Source organism: Saccopteryx bilineata, chromosome 3 (assembly GCF_036850765.1).
Source record: "Saccopteryx bilineata isolate mSacBil1 chromosome 3, mSacBil1_pri_phased_curated, whole genome shotgun sequence".
NCBI classification, from domain to species: domain Eukaryota; kingdom Metazoa; phylum Chordata; class Mammalia; order Chiroptera; family Emballonuridae; genus Saccopteryx; species Saccopteryx bilineata.
The window spans coordinates 312008501-312025726 of record NC_089492.1 but is presented as its reverse complement, the minus strand read 5'-3'; the positions used below and the strand labels follow the sequence as shown (position 1 = coordinate 312025726).

At 48.4% G+C, this 17226-nt stretch overlaps 1 protein-coding gene and 1 pseudogene across 1 annotated transcript; one reads left to right on the top strand and one right to left on the bottom strand.

The window, feature by feature from the left end:
- Nucleotides 1–323: 323 nt before the first annotated feature.
- AP2S1 (adaptor related protein complex 2 subunit sigma 1) lies at nucleotides 324–15303 on the bottom strand. Its single transcript, XM_066265313.1, has 5 exons — nucleotides 15152–15303; nucleotides 8648–8797; nucleotides 1398–1511; nucleotides 907–966; nucleotides 324–709 (listed from the first exon to the last, which is right to left on the bottom strand). Exons 1-5 carry the CDS (start codon nucleotides 15152–15154, stop codon nucleotides 608–610), a joined length of 429 nt encoding a protein of 142 aa, XP_066121410.1. The 5' UTR covers nucleotides 15155–15303; the 3' UTR covers nucleotides 324–607.
- LOC136332735 (U6 spliceosomal RNA) lies at nucleotides 3544–3641 on the top strand (annotated as a pseudogene).
- Nucleotides 15304–17226: the final 1923 nt, after the last annotated feature.

The window sequence follows — 17226 nt, the reverse complement described above, 5'->3', positions numbered from 1 at the left end:
CCACCATCTGGTCAGGCCAGGGTTTTGAATCAGTGACTACATCGTTCCAAGAACTTGTAAGAATTAAGATAAGAAATGTCAATGCTTAAAAAAATGCCTGGGAGATACTCAGTGCTATTAAGTGTTAGCCATGAATATTACTATTTTAGTAGCATGTGCTCGATGTCTAACTCTGTCACCCCTTCCAGTCTTGGGGGCCCTCTGTGAGCAGGAGCAGGTGTGAAGGTGCCTCAATCAGCACGAGGAGTGTTTGTTGACTGACTGACGAACTGATGTCAGAGAGTCCTGAGTGCCCACGGCTCCCAAGGAAGGCAGACACGAGGCCAGGTGGGGACCACAGGTTTATTGGGGGCTCCAAACACACACACTCACGGCATCATACGACAACAGCACGGTTACTCAAAACACGCAAGGTGGCCTCCCCCCGCAGCTGGGGCCCAGAGGCAGTGGGGTGCAGCCTCTTCCCTTGTGGCCCAGACCCAGCTGGGTGCCTTCCTCCTGGGCAGCTAAGGGGAGGGGGCTGCTGGTTGGGCTCCAGGCCTGGGACGGGGAAGCGAGCAGGCAAGGCCGGGGAGGCCAGGGAGGCTGGGGCGAGGGGCTGCCGCCCTCACTCCAGGGACTGCAGCATCAACAGCTGTTTCAGCACCTTCGTCTGGCTGGTCTCACGGATCTCGCCGGCCAGGAACATCTCGTCCACAACTGTATAGACCTGAGTAAGGGGAGGTAAAGCGGAGACCTGGTGTGAGGGGAGGGATCCGGGAAGCTGGTCCGAACCTGGGAGCTGGGGGTTCCGAGGTCCAAGAGCCAGGAAATGGGCAGCAGCAGAGGCACAGAGCGGGCACAGGGGTGATGCCCCCCCCCCCCCCGCCTGTGGCTCCCGCTGCCTCATCTGCACCCGGAGCCCACCTTGTAGAAGTTGAACACCAGGTCCAGTTCACAGACATTGTGGAAATATTCATTTAAGACCTGGGTGAGGAAGAGAGAGAGAGTGAGAGGCGGGCAGGGAGAGAGACAGAAACAGAGGTCATCAGACAGAGGTGGCTAAAAAAACAGAGAAAAGAGAAAGGAGAGGGCGGAGACAGAGACAGTGGGAGACAGAGAGAACAAGAACAAAGATCAGATGACAGAAAAAGATGGCAAAAAAAGATGGAGAGAGAGATGAAAAGAGAAATGCGTAGGCAGAGAAGGGCTGAGGTGAATGTAGATGGTAGCATCAGGACAGTCGTGGGCTGGAGCAGAAACAAAGAGAAGAAAAACAGTGAGGTGGGTAGAGAAAGACAGAGTTGGCCCGCTGTGGACGGGAGGTCAGGAGGGGTCTGCATGTACCCTGGAGACTAGAGAGGCTCCCAGTACTGGAGGCCACCCAGGGCTCAGTCCGCCCACCTGTCCACACACACCTCCACGAAGTTGTGGATGGCCTCCAGGTAGGCCAGGTTGTTGTCATTGACGTCCACGCAGATGCAGAAGTAGAGACCAGCATAGCGTCGGTAAATGATCTTAAAGTTCCGGAACTGCAGGGCAAAGAGGCTGTCAGTGACAGGAAGTGCCCAAGGCCCAATGCACTGGGCAGGGTGGAGCCAAAATTTTCATTTATTTATTTATTGTAAATGTTTATTTATTGATTTCAGAGAGAGGAAAGGAAGGAGAGAAAGAGACATCGATTTGTTGTTCTAGTTATTTATGCATTGATTGGTTGATTCTTTTTTTTTTTAAGACTTTATTCATTTTTAGAGAGGAGAGAAGGAGGAGAGGGAGAAAGAGAGAGAGAGAGAGAAGAGGGGAGGAGCAGGAAGCATCAACTCTCATATGTGCCTTGACCAGGTAATCCCAGGGTTTTGAACCGGCGACCTAAGCATTCTAGGTCGACGCTTTATTCACTGCGCCACCACAGGTCAGGCTGATTGGTTGATTCTGGTTTTTTTTTTTTTAATTTTTTTTAAAATTCATTTTAGAGAGGAGAGAGAAAGGGAGAGAGAGAGACAGAGAGGGAGAGAGAGAGAAGGTGAGGAGGAGCTGGGAGCATCAACTCCCATATGTGCCTTGACCAGGCAAGCCCAGGGTTTCGAACCGGCGACCTCAGCATTTCCAGGTCGACACTATCCACTGTGCCACCACAGGTCAAGCTGATTGGTTGATTCTTACATGAGGGATCAAACCTACAATCTTAGTATACAGGGATTATGCTCTAACCAATTGAGCTACCTGACCACGGCTGAGGCCAAACCATTTAATTCTTCATCCTTGTCATGGTCCCTGAGGCCCTGCTCTGCGTTGCCCTGTGCAGGAGGCACAGTGAGGACCGAAATGGGCTGGCCCTCCCTTCCTGGAGCTCACAGTCCAGTGGTGAGAGATCCTTAGACACCTCCAGAAAGGGTAGGGCTGAGTTGCAGGAGCCTAGAGTGGATAGCTAACTCAGCTTGGGGGTCCAGAGGGCTTCCTGGAGGAAGGGGCACTTGACCTAAGATCAGGAGGATAAGCAGGAATGGGCAGGAGTATTCAAGGCAGAGAGAACAGCCTATACAAAAGCCCAGAGTCAAGAGGAAACCTGGCATGTTACACAGCATCCATCCATCCCATCTTTCCGTGGCTCCCTATTTCCTCTGGGTAAAGTCCAATTTCTTAGCCTGGAACCCATTCATTCATTCCACAAACACGGCCTGAATTCTGACTGTGGGGCTGGCTCTGTGCTGGACAGCAGAGCCGTCACTTGTAACCAAGACAATCCCCGCCTTGTCCCCCTTTTTAAAAAATGTATTTATTTATTTGGAGAAAGAGAGAAAGAAACATCAATTTGTTGTCTACTTATTTATGCATTTATTTGGCTGATTCCTCTATGTGCCCTGACAGGGGATCGAACCCACAACCTTGGCATATTGGGTTGATGCTATAACCCAGTGGTCCCCAACCCCTGGGCCGTGGACCAGTACTGGTCCGTGGGCCATTTGGTACCGGTCCGCAGAGAAAGAAAAAATAACTTACATTATTTCTATTTTATTTATATTTAAATCTGAACAATGTTTTATTTTTTAAAAAATAACCAGATTCACCTGACCTGTGGTGGCGCAGTGGATAGAGCTTTGACCTGGAAGCGCTGAGGTTGCCGGTTCAAGGCCCTGGGCTTGCCTGGTCAGGGCACATATGGGAGTTGATGCTTTCTGCTCCTCCCCCCTTCTCTCTATCCCCCCTCTCTATAATGAATAAATAAAATCTTTAAAAGGCAAACACTTTAAAAAATAAATAAATAAATAACCAGATTCCCTCTGTTACATCCGTCTAAGACTCATTCTTGACACTTGTCTCGTAAGTTCGACAATTATATTTAAAAATACCACAGTTTTTATGCCGGTTGCATAATTTTATTTTGTGCATTTATCCATCCCACCCTAAAGGCCGGTCCGTGAAAATATTTTCTGACATTAAACTGGTCCATGGCCCAAAAAAGGTTGGGGACCACTGCTCTAACCAACTGAGCTATCCAGCCAGGGCCCCGCCTTGCCCTTTACTGAACTAAAATATAAATGTAAATACTGTGCTCACTTCATCAGTATATACTGTATACTGAAATCGGAACAATACAGAGAATATTAATACGGTCCCTGTGCCATGATGACCCGCAAATTCATGAAGCAGTTCATTTTTTTTAAAGGAAAAAAACAAAACAAAACAAAAAAGAATAAACATAAATATTACTACAGTAACAGACACATAACACAGGTGTAAATATGCATGGGCCAGCGCAGACTAATTTGATGTGAATGTAAGACAGAGAGACGGGCAAGTACAGACACAGACATGCACATGGGATTGCAAAGCACCGAGCCGCCGGCCAACACGGGAACGCCTGCTCCAGGTCTGAGGGTGTGGCGCCACCTGGCAGCAACTGCGAAGGCCAACATTAGTCCTTAATCGTTATTCCTTTTCCCCAGCTCATCCTCCCGTTCATTTCTAACATCATTACAGTGATGCCTGCACATAATCCATAATTAATAAAGCTGTAACAGAGCGCATACTCCACTTTTTTTTAACTGATACGCATGCGATCAAACGGTTGAGGACCGCTCCTCTGGGGAGTGGGTTCCCAGGTGGGAACACTTCATCTGCAGACATTACCTGGCGTGGCTTCAGAAGACTACGACACTGAGCAGCACTGTCCTTTTATTGAGATCCTCCATTCCTACTAACACCCTCTGCACTCCCTCCTAGGGTCTACTCTCTGAACTCCTTCAGCCATTGGGGCCCTGTCCCAGCCCTGACCACTCCAGGTGTCGCTGTCTAGGGACAGGCCTATCTCCCAGTGGGTAGTGAGCCCCAAAAGGGAAGGTTGGGGCTGTCATCACTGCATCCCCTGCACTACCCAGTACCACCCCGGACACTGAACAGGCACGTCAGTAGACAAAATAATGTCCCCATCCCCCCACCCTGAGGGATGTCTACATCCTAATCCCTTGAATCTGTGACCATGTGACTTCACATGGAAAAAAGGAGCTTTGCAGATGGGATGAAGTTGAGGATCTTGACTTGTAGAGATGACCCTGACTGTCTGAATGGGCCCAGTGTAATCACAAGGGTCCTACAAGCGAAAGGAAGGCAGGAGAGTGAGTCAAAGAGAGATTTCAAGATGCCACACTGCTGGCTTGGAAGGAAGAGAACGAAGCGCAAGCCGAGGAATGCAGGCACCTCTAGAAGCCGGACAAGGCACGGAAAAGCATCTTCCCTGAGCCTCCTTGGGCATGGCCCTGCTGACCCATTTCGGCACTTAACCTTAAGAACTGTCAGACAAATTTGCATCACTTGACGCCATTAAGTTTGTGGTATGGCAAGAATAGGGAACTAACACAGGTAAAGAGGAATGTACATTGAGAATAAACAAGCCTGACAGGCAGTGGTGCAGTGGATAGAGCGTCGGACTGGGATGCGGAGGACCCAGGTTCGAGACCCCAAGGTCACCAGCTTGAGCACGGGCTCATCTGGTTTGAGCAAAGCTCACCAGCTTGGACCCAAGATCACTGGCTCGAGCAAGGGGTTACTCGGTCTGCTGAAGGCCCACAGTGAAGGCACATATGAGAAAGCAATCAATGAACAACTAAGATGTCACAATGAAAAATTGATAATTGATGCTTCTCATCTCTCTCTGTTCCTGTCTGTCTGTCCCTGTCTATCCTTCTCTCTGACTCTCTGTCTCTGTAAAAAAAAAAAAAAAAAAAAAAGAATAGGCTTGACCTGTGGTGGTGCAGTGGATAAAGCGTTGACCTGGAAATGCTGAGGTTGCCGGTTCGAAACCCTGGGCTTGACATAGGGGAGTTGATGCTTCCAGCTCTTCCTCCCTTCTCTCTCTCTCTGTTTCTCTCTCCTCTCTCTCCCTCTCTGTATCTCTCTCTCCCTCTCTCTCTTTCCTCTCTAAAAATGAATAAATAAAAGAAATAAATAAATAAAAAAGAATAAACAAGAAGAAAGTTTGGATGGCTGGGTCTCTGGCTGGCTACTCATCCCTTTGTTCCCCCCCACAAGTATCCTCCTCCAGGAAGCCTGCGGGGACCTCCGTCTCCCCCTCCTGATACTCCCGTTTGTTTGGGGAGGAACCATTCTCTCCCATTCCCCACTGCATCCCTACCTCCAGGAAGCCCTCTTTGACCCCAGGCTGGGTCAGATGCCTTCCTCCTGCCAGGCTCCTCCATCCCAGCCCTGACCACTCTGGGCTGTCACTACCTGGGTACAGGTCTGTGTTCTTCCCTGAGCTATCTCAGTCCCCACTGTGAGCTGAGCACAGTGCTGGCCACAGAGAAGGCATATAAGGAATGGTTGGGAACTAAAAGCAGGAATGAACAAATGAATGAGTGGGTCTCCATTGGGAGGAGCCTGAGATCTGAGGGTCAGGCCCCTTGTGACATGCTGACCAGCCAGCCTCAATGGCTGTTCCTGCTTATTTGGGCCTCCCGGAGTGTGCCTCCTGTCTCTCAGATGTTCATTCTCAGCACGTGCGGTGGGACCCAGGATCCCACTGGCATCAGGACGCCCAAGAATGGGTACCCTGGACACCCCTTCTCCTTTCCCCTCATCCTCTCCTGGACATGCTCAGCTCCTACCCCAGGCTGCTCTTGGCAAGGCCAGCAGTGACCTCCCCTTGCTGCCTCCAGGGGCCAGTCCCTGTCTTCCTCTGGACACGCTTTCCCCACAGCTGCTGGGACACCCAGCTGTCCTGGCTTTCCTTGTCCTCTCCCACCTCCCCCCTTCTTTGCTCTCCTGTCTGTTCTCACTGCCCTGGTGAGTCCCACTGCTGTGATTACCCTCTGTGTGCAGAACCTTCCGCGACAGCCTATCCTGCCCAGCCCTCTCCCTGAACTCCGACTTGTCGCTCCCTCCTGGATGGCTCTGCTGAAATGAGACAGACACCTCACTCCTGATTCACTTCAACCTGCTCTTTCCGAAGCCTGTCCTGTCTAAAAAAATGACAGTGCCATCCTACAGGTGGCCCCGCTCTCTCTCACACTCCATAACTAATCCCCGGTCTTCCTGCTGGCTCCACCTCCAAGTATCTGCCCAGCCCCGGCTGCTTCCACAGCTCCAGTCAGCATCTGCCACCTGGACCGTGCCTGTCGCCTCCTGCAGTCTCCCTGTTTCTGCTCTTGGCCCCTAAGTCAGCCCATGTCCCTCTTTTGCTCAAAACCTCCCATGCTGCCTCTCATTCAGAGGAAGATCAGTCACCACAGCCAAGGAGGCCCAGTGCCATCTGCCCGTGTTATCTCTTTGTCCTCATCTCCTCCTCCCTCTTACTCCATCCTGACGGGCTGGCCTTCTGGCTATTGCAGGTTCCTGCCTAGGGCCTTTGCACGTGTCAGTTCCCTGGGGTTGGAATGTTGCTCTCTCAGATATCAAGTCTTTTCATTCCACAACTCCTTCAGGTCTTGGCTCAAATGCCACCTCTTCAGTGAGGATTTTCTGGTCAAGCATTTACAGCCAGATTCCCCAGTGCACACACCTAGCACTTCCACACAGCACTGCTTTCTGCCCTGGGGCACCCATCAGCACTGATATGCTATCCTTGCCATCAGCTCTCTGAGGGCAGGGACTCCGTCATGTCTGCTATGCTCGCTGCAGTATCCCCAGCACCTAGAACAGCACTTGGCACACGGCAGGATCTCAATAAATATTTGCTGAACTCTACAGGACAACCAGCCTGGTCTCCTGAACAGGCTAACACCATGGAAATTAAAGGTGGAGACTTCTTGATGAAGAGAGACCAATGGTGCCTGACCAGTGGTGGTGCAGTGGACAGAGCCTTGACCTGGGACACTGAGGTCCCAGGTTTGAAACTCCGAGATCACCGGCTTGAGCCCAAAGGTCGCTGAACAAGGGGTCACTGGCTCAGCTTGAGCCCACCCCCCCATCAAGGCACATATGAAAAGCAATCAATGAACAACTAAGGATCTGCAACTATGAGTTGATGCTTTCATCTCTCTCCCTCCCTGTCTCTTTTTGTGTCTCTTTCTCACAAAAAAAAGAAAAAGAAAAAAAAAAAAGAAGAGATCAAAGAGACACAGCAACCCAAGCAATGCAAGACCCCTGACTGACTGAAAAATCATCATGGACAGTTGGAAGGAAATTACATATTCATTGGGTAGTAGAGTAATAGTAAGGAGGTGTGATGAATTTCATCAGGTCTGATAACGATGCTGTCGCAAGTAATAAAAGCCCTTTATTTTCCAAGACACATCAGAAATATCATGATGACTGTAACTTAATTTCAAATGCTACTGCAAGGGCTGGTTTGTTATATTACTATTCTCTCTACTTCTGTGTCTTGAATCTTTTTTTATTTTTGTTTTATTTTATTTATTTATTTTTTACAGGGACAGAGAGAGAGTCAGAGAGAGGGATAGACAGGGACAGACAGACAGGAACAGAGAGATGAGAAGCATCAGTCATTAGTTTTTCGTTGTGCACTTTGACACCTTAGTTGTTCATTGATTGCTTTCTCATATGTGCCTTGACCACAGGCTTCAGCAGACCGAGTAACCCCTTGCTCGAGCCAGCGACCTTGGGCCCAAGCTGGTGAGCCCACACTCAAACCAGATGAGCCCATACTCAAGCTGGCGACCTCGGGGTCTCGAACCTGGGTCCTCCGCATCCCAGTCCAACGCTCTATCCACTGCGCCACCGCCTGGTCAGGTGAACCTTTTTTTTAAAACTGAATTTACTGGGATGACACTGGTTAATAAAATCACATAGGTTTCAGGTGTGCCATTCTATAATATGTCATCTGTCCACGGCACCGTGTTCAGTGCCCCAGGTTGTGTCCTTCCACCACCATTTGTCCCCCTTTACCCTTTTGTACCTCCCCTCCTCCCCCTTTGTTTGAACATTTTATAGTAAGTTTTTTAAAAGCACCAAAAAAATTCTATAGCCCGAAAAATTAAGGTGGAGCAAAAAGGTAAAATATGAATATACTGGGTAGTGGGCGCAAGAATCTCCAATCAATTTCTCCCTCATTGTACTAATCTATATATTTGAAATTTTTCACAGTGCACAGAACCCAAAAGAGGAAGGCAGCAAGCTAAAAGCGTGTGGTGTTAACGAATGACTGTGGGAAGGAAGGAGGGCCTGAAAGGAAGCTAGGCAGCGTGGGAGGCGTGCGGGTGGGGTCCATCACCTCCACAAAGTTGGTGTGTTTGGCATCTCGGACAGTGACCACGGCGTGCACCTCCTCGATCAACTTCTGTTTCTCATCATCATCAAACTGCATGTACCACTTGGCCAGGCGCGTCTTGCCCGCCCTGTTCTGGATGAGGATGAAGCGGATCTGGGGGCAGAAGGAGGAGGAAGTGAGAGAGGCTGGGAGGGAGGGCCCACGCTGCAGACACCCAACAGCCCCACTTGTCCCCACTAGGGAGGCAGGGGCCACACCTCCCTGCTGCCTGCCTTCCCAAGGCCCAGCCAGGTGGCCCTGGCCACATGCTGCCGTCCCAGGTCCCTCCAACACCCCTGTAGGTGGTTCCTCTTCCACAGAGCGGCCAACTCTGAACTCAGCCCCAGGGCCCTGAGCCCAAGGTTCCAGCACCTCTTGTCTGCCCGACCTTGGACAAAAGACCCACCTCCCCAAGCATCCATATCCCCATCAGCAAAACAAGTTTCTTTAGAAGATCCATCCTATCAGCCAGGTTAGATAAGTTTCTAAAAATAGTTCACATATACAGTTGTATAGTATATAGTTCAGTGGCTGGCACATAGCAGGTACTCAATAAATGTTTGAATTTCAGACTGGCCGGAATCCTGGAAATGCCAACTTCTTTTTTTCTTTATACTTACAAATTTTCTTTTTTTTAAGTGAGAGCAAGGGAGACAGAGACAGACTCCTACATGCACCCCCACAGGGCTCCACCAGCAAGCCCAGTACAGGGCATTGCTCTGCCCATCTGGGCCTGTTGCTCAGCAACTATTTTTAGCACCTGAGGCTGAGGCTCCACTGAGCCATCCTCAGCCCAGGGGCCAACTCGCTGGAACCAACAGAGCTATGGCTGCAAAAGGAAGAGAGAGGGAGAGAAAGAGAAGGGGGAGGAGGGGCAGTGGAAAAGCAGATGGTCGCTTCTCCTGTGTGCTCTGACCTGGAATCAAACCCGGGACATTCACGCACCAGGCTGATGCTTTACCACTGAGCCAACCAGCTAGGCCCTTACTTACTAATTTTTAAAAACTGAAATATATAGTTCACCCCAAATATATACAGTTCAACAACTTTTTTTTTTTTTCTGAAGCTGGAAACAGGGAGAGACAGTCAGACAGACTCCCACATGCGCCCGACCGGGATCCACCCAGCACGCCCACCAGGGGTGAGGCTCTGCCCACCAGGGGGCGATGCTCTGCCCCTCCGGGGCGTCGCTCTGTCGCGACCAGAGCCACTCTAGCGCCTGGGGCAGAGGCCAAGGAGCCATCCCCAGCGCCCGGGCCATCTTTGCTCCAATGGAGCCTTGGCTGCGGGAGGGGAAGAGACAGAGAGGAAGAAGGGGGTGGGTGGAGAAGCAAATGGGCACTTCTCCTATGTGCCCTGGCCAGGAATCTAACCCGGGTCCCCCGCACGCCAGGCCGACGCTCTACCGCTGAGCCAACCGGCCAGGGCCAAGTTCAACAACTTTTAGTATATTCATATAATTGTGCAGAAATCATCACTATCTAATTACAGAACATTTTCAACAGGCCAAAAGATGTCCCCCACCCATTGGCAGTCATACTCCCTCCCCCAACCCCTAGCAACCATTAATCTTTGTGTCTCCATTCATTTGCCTGTTTTGGACATTTCATATAAGTGGAATCACACAATGTGTGACTTGTATCTGGCTTCTTTCCCTCTGCATGATATTTTCAAAGTTCATCCATGTTGTAGCATAGATTAGCATTTCATTTCTTTTTATGGCTGAATAACATTCCACTCTATGGACAGACCTCATTTTGTTTATCCATTCAGCAGTGGATGAACATGTGGGGTTGTTTACATTGTTTTCGTGATTAATAATGCTGCTATGAACATTCACTCACAAGTTTTTCTATGGACCTGTTTTCATTTACTTTGAGTAGATACCTGGGAGTGGAATTGCTGGGTCACATGGTAACTCTGTATTTAACTTTTTCAGGAACTGCTAAGCCATTTTCCAAAGCATCTGCCACTTCTTAAGTGGCTTAACTGCTTGATGCCTCAGCTTATCCACCCTGAGAACAGGGCCACCATAAGGGTGTCAAGAGGAATAAACAATATATGAAAAGTACCCAGAACAGCACCTGGCTCAGCTGATGCACTCTGGGTCAGCTACGAATATCCTCAGTGGTGGCTAGAAAATTTGTTTTTATTGTGGGATCACTTAACCCTGTTAAGGTGGTGGTTCTCAGTCCTGGTTCCACGCCAGACTCACCTGGCAGACGTTAAAAAAATAGACAGGTCTAGACCCCTGAGAGTGTGATTTAATTCTATCCCAAGAACTGGAGTCACAGAACTCCATGTCAGCCATAGCTCTGCACCAGCCATGCGACACTGGCAGAGTCAGGTTGTGGGAGCACTTTTAAATTCGTTGCTAAGAGCTTCGGTTTTGAGGATGGACATTCAGGGAAGATTGGTCACAATGATCGGCATGCCTCCAAGTTTTGTTTCCTGCTCAGTGCCAAAATGTTCAATAACTAAAACAATTCCCAGATTCCCATGTAGAGGATGGAGAAGGATCATGTCAGAACTGATGAACAACTCACTTTCCCCCAGCACAGGCTTCTTCTTTCACTAACTTTATTATTTACTTATTTTTTAAGAGAGAAGCAGGGAGAGAGAGATAGAGAGACAGGAACATTGATCTGTTCCTGCATGTGCCCTGACCAGGGATCAAACCACCAACCTCTGAGCTTCAGGACGACGCTCCAACCAACCGAGCTATCTGGCCACGGCTATTTTCATTAACTTTAATGGCACTATTCAAAAAAGGGTAACAACAGAGATATCAAACTGCATCTGAAACTTTCAGAATGCTTACTCAGGACAGGTTTCTAAATGAGGGGCAGACAGAACACTGGACTGAAGTCTAGATTCTAGATTTGTCATTTTAGAAATATCGCCCTGGCCGGTTGGCTCAGCGGTAGAGTGTCGGCCTGGCGTGCGGGGGACCCGGGTTCAATTCCCGGCCAGGGCACATAGGAGAAGCGCCCATTTGCTTCTCCACCCCCACCCCCTCCTTCCTCTCTGTCTCTCTCTTCCCCTCCCGCAGCCAAGGCTCCATTGGAGCAAAGATGGCCCGGGCGCTGGGGATGGCTCCTTGGCCTCTGCCCCAGGCGCTAGATTGGCTCTGGTCGCGGCAGAGCGACGCCCGGAGGGGCAGAGCATCGCCCCCTGGTGGGCAGAGCATCGCCCCTGGTGGGCGTGCCGGGTGGATCCCGGTCGGGCGCATGCGGGAGTCTGTCTGACTGTCTCTCCCCACTTCCAGCTTCATAAAAATACAAAATAAATAAATAAATAAATAAGAAATTAATATCTTCATATCATTTTCAAAAAGCTGTGAGCACAGGTTTTGACTACTTAGTAAATTGTGTGTTGCATCCTAGGCCTAGGAGCCTGACACATTCAAACACCTGAGTTGTAAGACGATCATCTATTAAGATGATCATATGTAGTTTTTTCTTTCTCACTTAATAGTGCAAAGTATTACATTAATGATTTCGTTTTCCAAGATGGCAGTCACTTTATTGGTTGAATTCATTATACAATAATGCATGCTTGTAAAAAAAATGATAGTATGAAAGAACAGAGAAGAAAAAGAATGTCATCTGTTCCCCTTTCCCGTCCACTACAGAAATAATATAAGGTTAACATTTTGGTGTTTAGCCCTCCAAACTTTGGGCTCTATATAATTGTGTGTGCCTGTGTGCATGTGTGTATATTTAATAATGTGGGATTAAACAGTTTTCCTACTTAAAAAATTTTTGTTTTTATGATTCTGAAATGCTAGGTCAACTGTCATATGGCTAGTACAAAAACTAAATGAGTTACCTGGCCGGATAACTTGGTTAGTTAGAGCAGTGGTCCCCAACCTTTTTTGGGCCACGGACTGATTTAATGTCAGAAAATATTTTCACGGACCAGCCTTTAGGGTGGAATGGATAAATGTATCACGTGACCGAGACAAGTGTCAAGAGTGAGTCTTAGATGGATTTAACAGAGGGAATCTGGTCATTTTTTAAAAATAAAACATCGTTCAGGCTTAAATATAAATAAAATGGGAATAATGTAAGTTATTTATTCTTTCTCTACGGACTGGTACCAAATGGCCCACGAACCTATACCGGTCTGCGGCCCGGGGACCAATGGGTTAGAGCAGGGGTCCCCAAACTTTTTACACAGGGGGCCAGTTCACTGTCCCTCAGACCATTGGAGGGCCAGACTATAAAAAAAAACTATGAACAAATCCCTATACACACTGCACAGATCTTATTTTAAAGTAAAAAAAACCAAAATGGGAACAAATACAATATTTAAAATAAAGAACAAGTAAATTTAAATCAACCAACTGACCAGTATTCCAATGGGAACTATGCTCCTCTCACTGACCACCAATGAAAGAGGTGCCCCTTCCAAAAGTGCGGCGGGAGCCAGATAAATGGCCTCAGGGGGCCACATGTGGCCCGCGGGGACGTAGTTTGGGGACCCCTGGGTTAGAGCATCCTCCCGATATGCAAAGGTTGCCGGTCACAGCACATACAGAAACAGATCGATGTTTCTGTCTGTCTGTCTCTCTCCCTTCCTCTCTCTCTAAAATCAATAAGTAAAAAAATATTTTTAAGAAAACTACAGCCCTGGCCGAATAGCCCAGTTGGTTAGAGCATTGTCCTGATGCACAGAGGTTGCCAGTTCGATCCCTGGTCAGGACACATACAGAAACAGATTGATGTTTCTGTCTGTCTGTCTGTCTCTCTCCCTTCTTTCCTCTCTAAAATCAATCAATAAATAAAAAAAAAAAAACTTAACATGCCAAGAAAGCTTAGCAGAGTGTCTATTACATATTGAGCACTCAATAAATTCAGCTATCATTATAATTGAGAGGCATCTAGCCAAGTGGCTAAGAATACAATCTTTAGAGATGAATGAATCCTGGTACTGCTCATGGTGTGTCCACGGGCAAGTCACTTAACCTCTCTGGGCCTTAGTTTCCCTTTCTGTATAATGGACATAATAAAGAGTCCCTCATAAGACTGTTGCACAGATTAATAAACATAAGGGATATAGCAGTTACTGGCACATACTAAATGATATATAAGTATTAGTTCTTAGTAGTATTATAATTCATCATCATTTGACTGAGAAAACCATGGCCCAAGTTCACCCAGCTAGGAAGCCTGCCTTTGGGCCCAGTTCTATTTGAGGCCCGCAAGTTTTATAGATGAAGAAAAGTGACGCTTAGAGAAAGAAGCCTCAGCCGCAAGCAGAGCTGGGAGTCCGGTGACTTCGCCCTGAACCCCCTCACCCTGCCTTTGAGAGCCTCTACCCCTTTCAAGAGAGTCTACTCTCTTTCCTAAGCCTCACTCTCCACATATTCTACTCCCCTCCCCCAACCAATCAAGCTGGCTGAAAACAGGATATTACACCCTCCTTCCAAGAACTCCTTCTGCTGAGCCAGGGAAACCGACTTCCTAGCAGGGCAGGGGTCGTAGGCAGGAAGGAAGAGGGCATGGGTGGGGGTAGGGTGGACCCACACCAGGCAGGCTGTGGCTTGACACATAGAGCAGAGATATATGGGGTACTCAGGAAGGAGAGCTAGAAGCGAACCTACAGGGTTCAGGGAGAGCTGTTCTGACACCCACCCCCATTCATCCCTTTTCCCAGCTCCTTGGCCAAAGGATCCTTTCTTATGATCCAAAGCCCTATCCCGGGGACTGGGTGGCAAATCCAAAGCCCAGTTTTTGTTCCAAAAGACCCTTCTCTTAAGTCCTTACCTATTACGAGCTCTCCGCCCCCGCTCCAACTCACCTCCCACCTTGGAAAGACCTGTTACACTGCACACCATTCATTTCTAGCACCCATTCCCTACCTCCAAGCCTCTTCCCCGTTGCAACCCATTTTCTCCAACTCTAAAGGCCCGTTTCCTACAGTGGTCTACTTCCCGTCTCCACTTCCCAGTCTCCCATCAGCAGTCTCCTTCCGATTTCAACACCTCTCTCCCGCCAGCAATGCCAGCTTCCAGCCTCTAGAGACCCTTTCCCTTCTATCCCAGTGTCTCATTCTTCTCCCTCACTCCTGTCACACTCCGAGAGAGCCCTCCTCTTGGGATGTTCCATCTCCACCTCCAATTCCTTCTTCCTACCTCCTAGACCTGCCTCACCAATTGCCTCGTTTCAAAACCCCCAATCATCTCCAATGTATCTCACTCGCACAGCACCTTCCCCTTGGCACCTGATCTCCAACGCCCCTAGCCTCCAGACTCCCGATGCACCCCCGCGCCCTAAATCATCCCTCAGCTCCCCGCTTCCCGGCCTTTGATCGGCCCCAATCCCGAGTGCCCGCGTCCGGCCCAGACCATCACACCTCGGCTAGGGCGGGGGGGAGGAGGACTTGTCAGTACCCGACCGAGCCTCCGGTATCTGCACGTGGACCCACCCTCCTCCCGCCCCAACGTGAGAGCGCCCCCGTTACCATAGCGACCCCGTCCGGACCCCAGCTGCCCGGGTCCCACGGCTACTGGGCGGCTACGGCTCTGGAAGCAGTTGGGGGATCCAAGGCTAGAGCGGACTTCCGGCAGGAGAAACCGCTGGCCCCCTCGCGCACAGCTCGCTGGGAATTGTAGTCCCGAGAATTATTTTGCGCGTCTGGGTGACAAGCCAGGGAAAAAAGACGGTTCTTCTTCCCAGCAGGTTGCGCACCTATCCGTTTCCCACTGCATAGTTCAGTCTTCAAATGCGTGCTGGGAGTTGTGAGCGCGTGTCTCCTCGAAGTACTACAATTTCCGAAATGCTTGACAGCCGGCAAGGTGAGAGTTGCGTTTTGGGAAATGTAGTTCTAGTTGCCCATCCCCGTCTCCAAGAGGAAAGTGCATGCTGGGAATGGTAGTTTTCAATAAGAATCCTCGTTGAGGGAGATAGACATTAAACTGTCTTTTCGGGCTCACTCAGTGCTTTGTATAAAATACGGTGAGCGTTGCCCTGGCCCAGTGGCTCAGTGGATGGCCAGGGGTTCAGTGGATGAAGCGTCGTCTTGATGCGTGGAGATCGCACGTTTGATCCCTGGTCAGGGTACATACAGAAGCAACCAATGAATGCACAAGTAAGTGGAACAAGTTGATGCCTCTCTCTCTCTCTCTCTTTCTCTCTCTCTCTCAAATCAATAAATTTTTAAAAAATACTTTAAAAAAACCCATAAATCTGGGAGCTAGAACTCTGTGCAAATCCTGCTGTTGCATTTCCTAGCGGTGTGACTTTGGGCCGGTAACTTCACCTCTTAACTTTGATTGTAAAATAGGAGAGATCCAGGGGTCACCTCCATAGGATTGTTTTAAAGCTTTGATAAGTTTCCAAAGTACTTAGCACATCGCATGACACTTAGTAAGTGCTCAATAACAATTAGTTAACATCATGAATGTTCATCATTAACATACATTAGGTAATAGGGATTGTCTTACTTCCAATCCAGAGGTACACTATCTTCTTTAAACTACTCAAATAGGGCAAGGGCTTTAGCAACTCCTGCCTTTCCTTTGGCTTGCCATTTTCTGGAAGGCCTTTCCCCTTCATTCTAAGGCTAACTTCTTTTCCTTCTTTAAACTACCTCCACAGATCTGTTTAGACTCTAAAGAGGACCCTACATACAAAGTTCTCTCCAACCTCCAAAATTCTATAGGTAAACAATTAGTTTGGTTTTTTATAGCCTTCATTACAACTTTTAATGATTTTATTTGGTGTATGTTGTCTAGAAGATCTCCCATTAGAGGGTAAACTTTTTTTTAATGTTTACTTTATTGATTTTAGGGGAGGGGAGAGAGAGAGAGACAGGAACATCAATCTGCTCCAGTATTTGTCTGACTAGGGATCAAACAGGCAACTTCTGCACTTCCCGCAATGCTTTAACCAACTGAGCCATCTGGCCGGAACTAGATGGTAAGCTATTGAGAGTAGGGACGCTGTCTATTAACTTTATCCACATTACCTAGAATATGATGGCACATAGACAAAAAGGTATTACTATTGATACGGAGGGGAGATTTGTCCTAATAAAAACAAAGTATATCCTAGAACAATGTAAATTTAAAGTGTAATGTTGGCAGAAGGACCAATGCAAGGCTATTGAATAATCACAAGGGCAAGCAAAGGTCAGTGATCATTTCTACACTGCGCACTACTCAGTTCCCAACAGGGTTAGGGCCAGGATAAGATAAGCAAGATGCCCAGGGTGGAAAATTTTAAAAGACCCTCACACTTAGGTACTGATTCAGCCCTTGCATGAGCCTGAGAGTGAGCACTTTCTTGAAGTTCGTTCTCTGGGCACTTTGTTTGCTTCACCTTGGTGCCCTGATCTCCAGTGCTTAGCTCAGTGCCTGGCAAAGTCAGGTGTTCAAGAAATGTTGAATGAATGAATGAATGAATGAATGAACAAGAAAGAGGAAAATAGACGCTGTCATCACCCAGAGCATTCAAGGGAAATAGACTTAAATGATATTTATTGTGCAAATTAAAAAAATGACTTCAGCAAACAACAATTGACATTTTAAAAAAGAT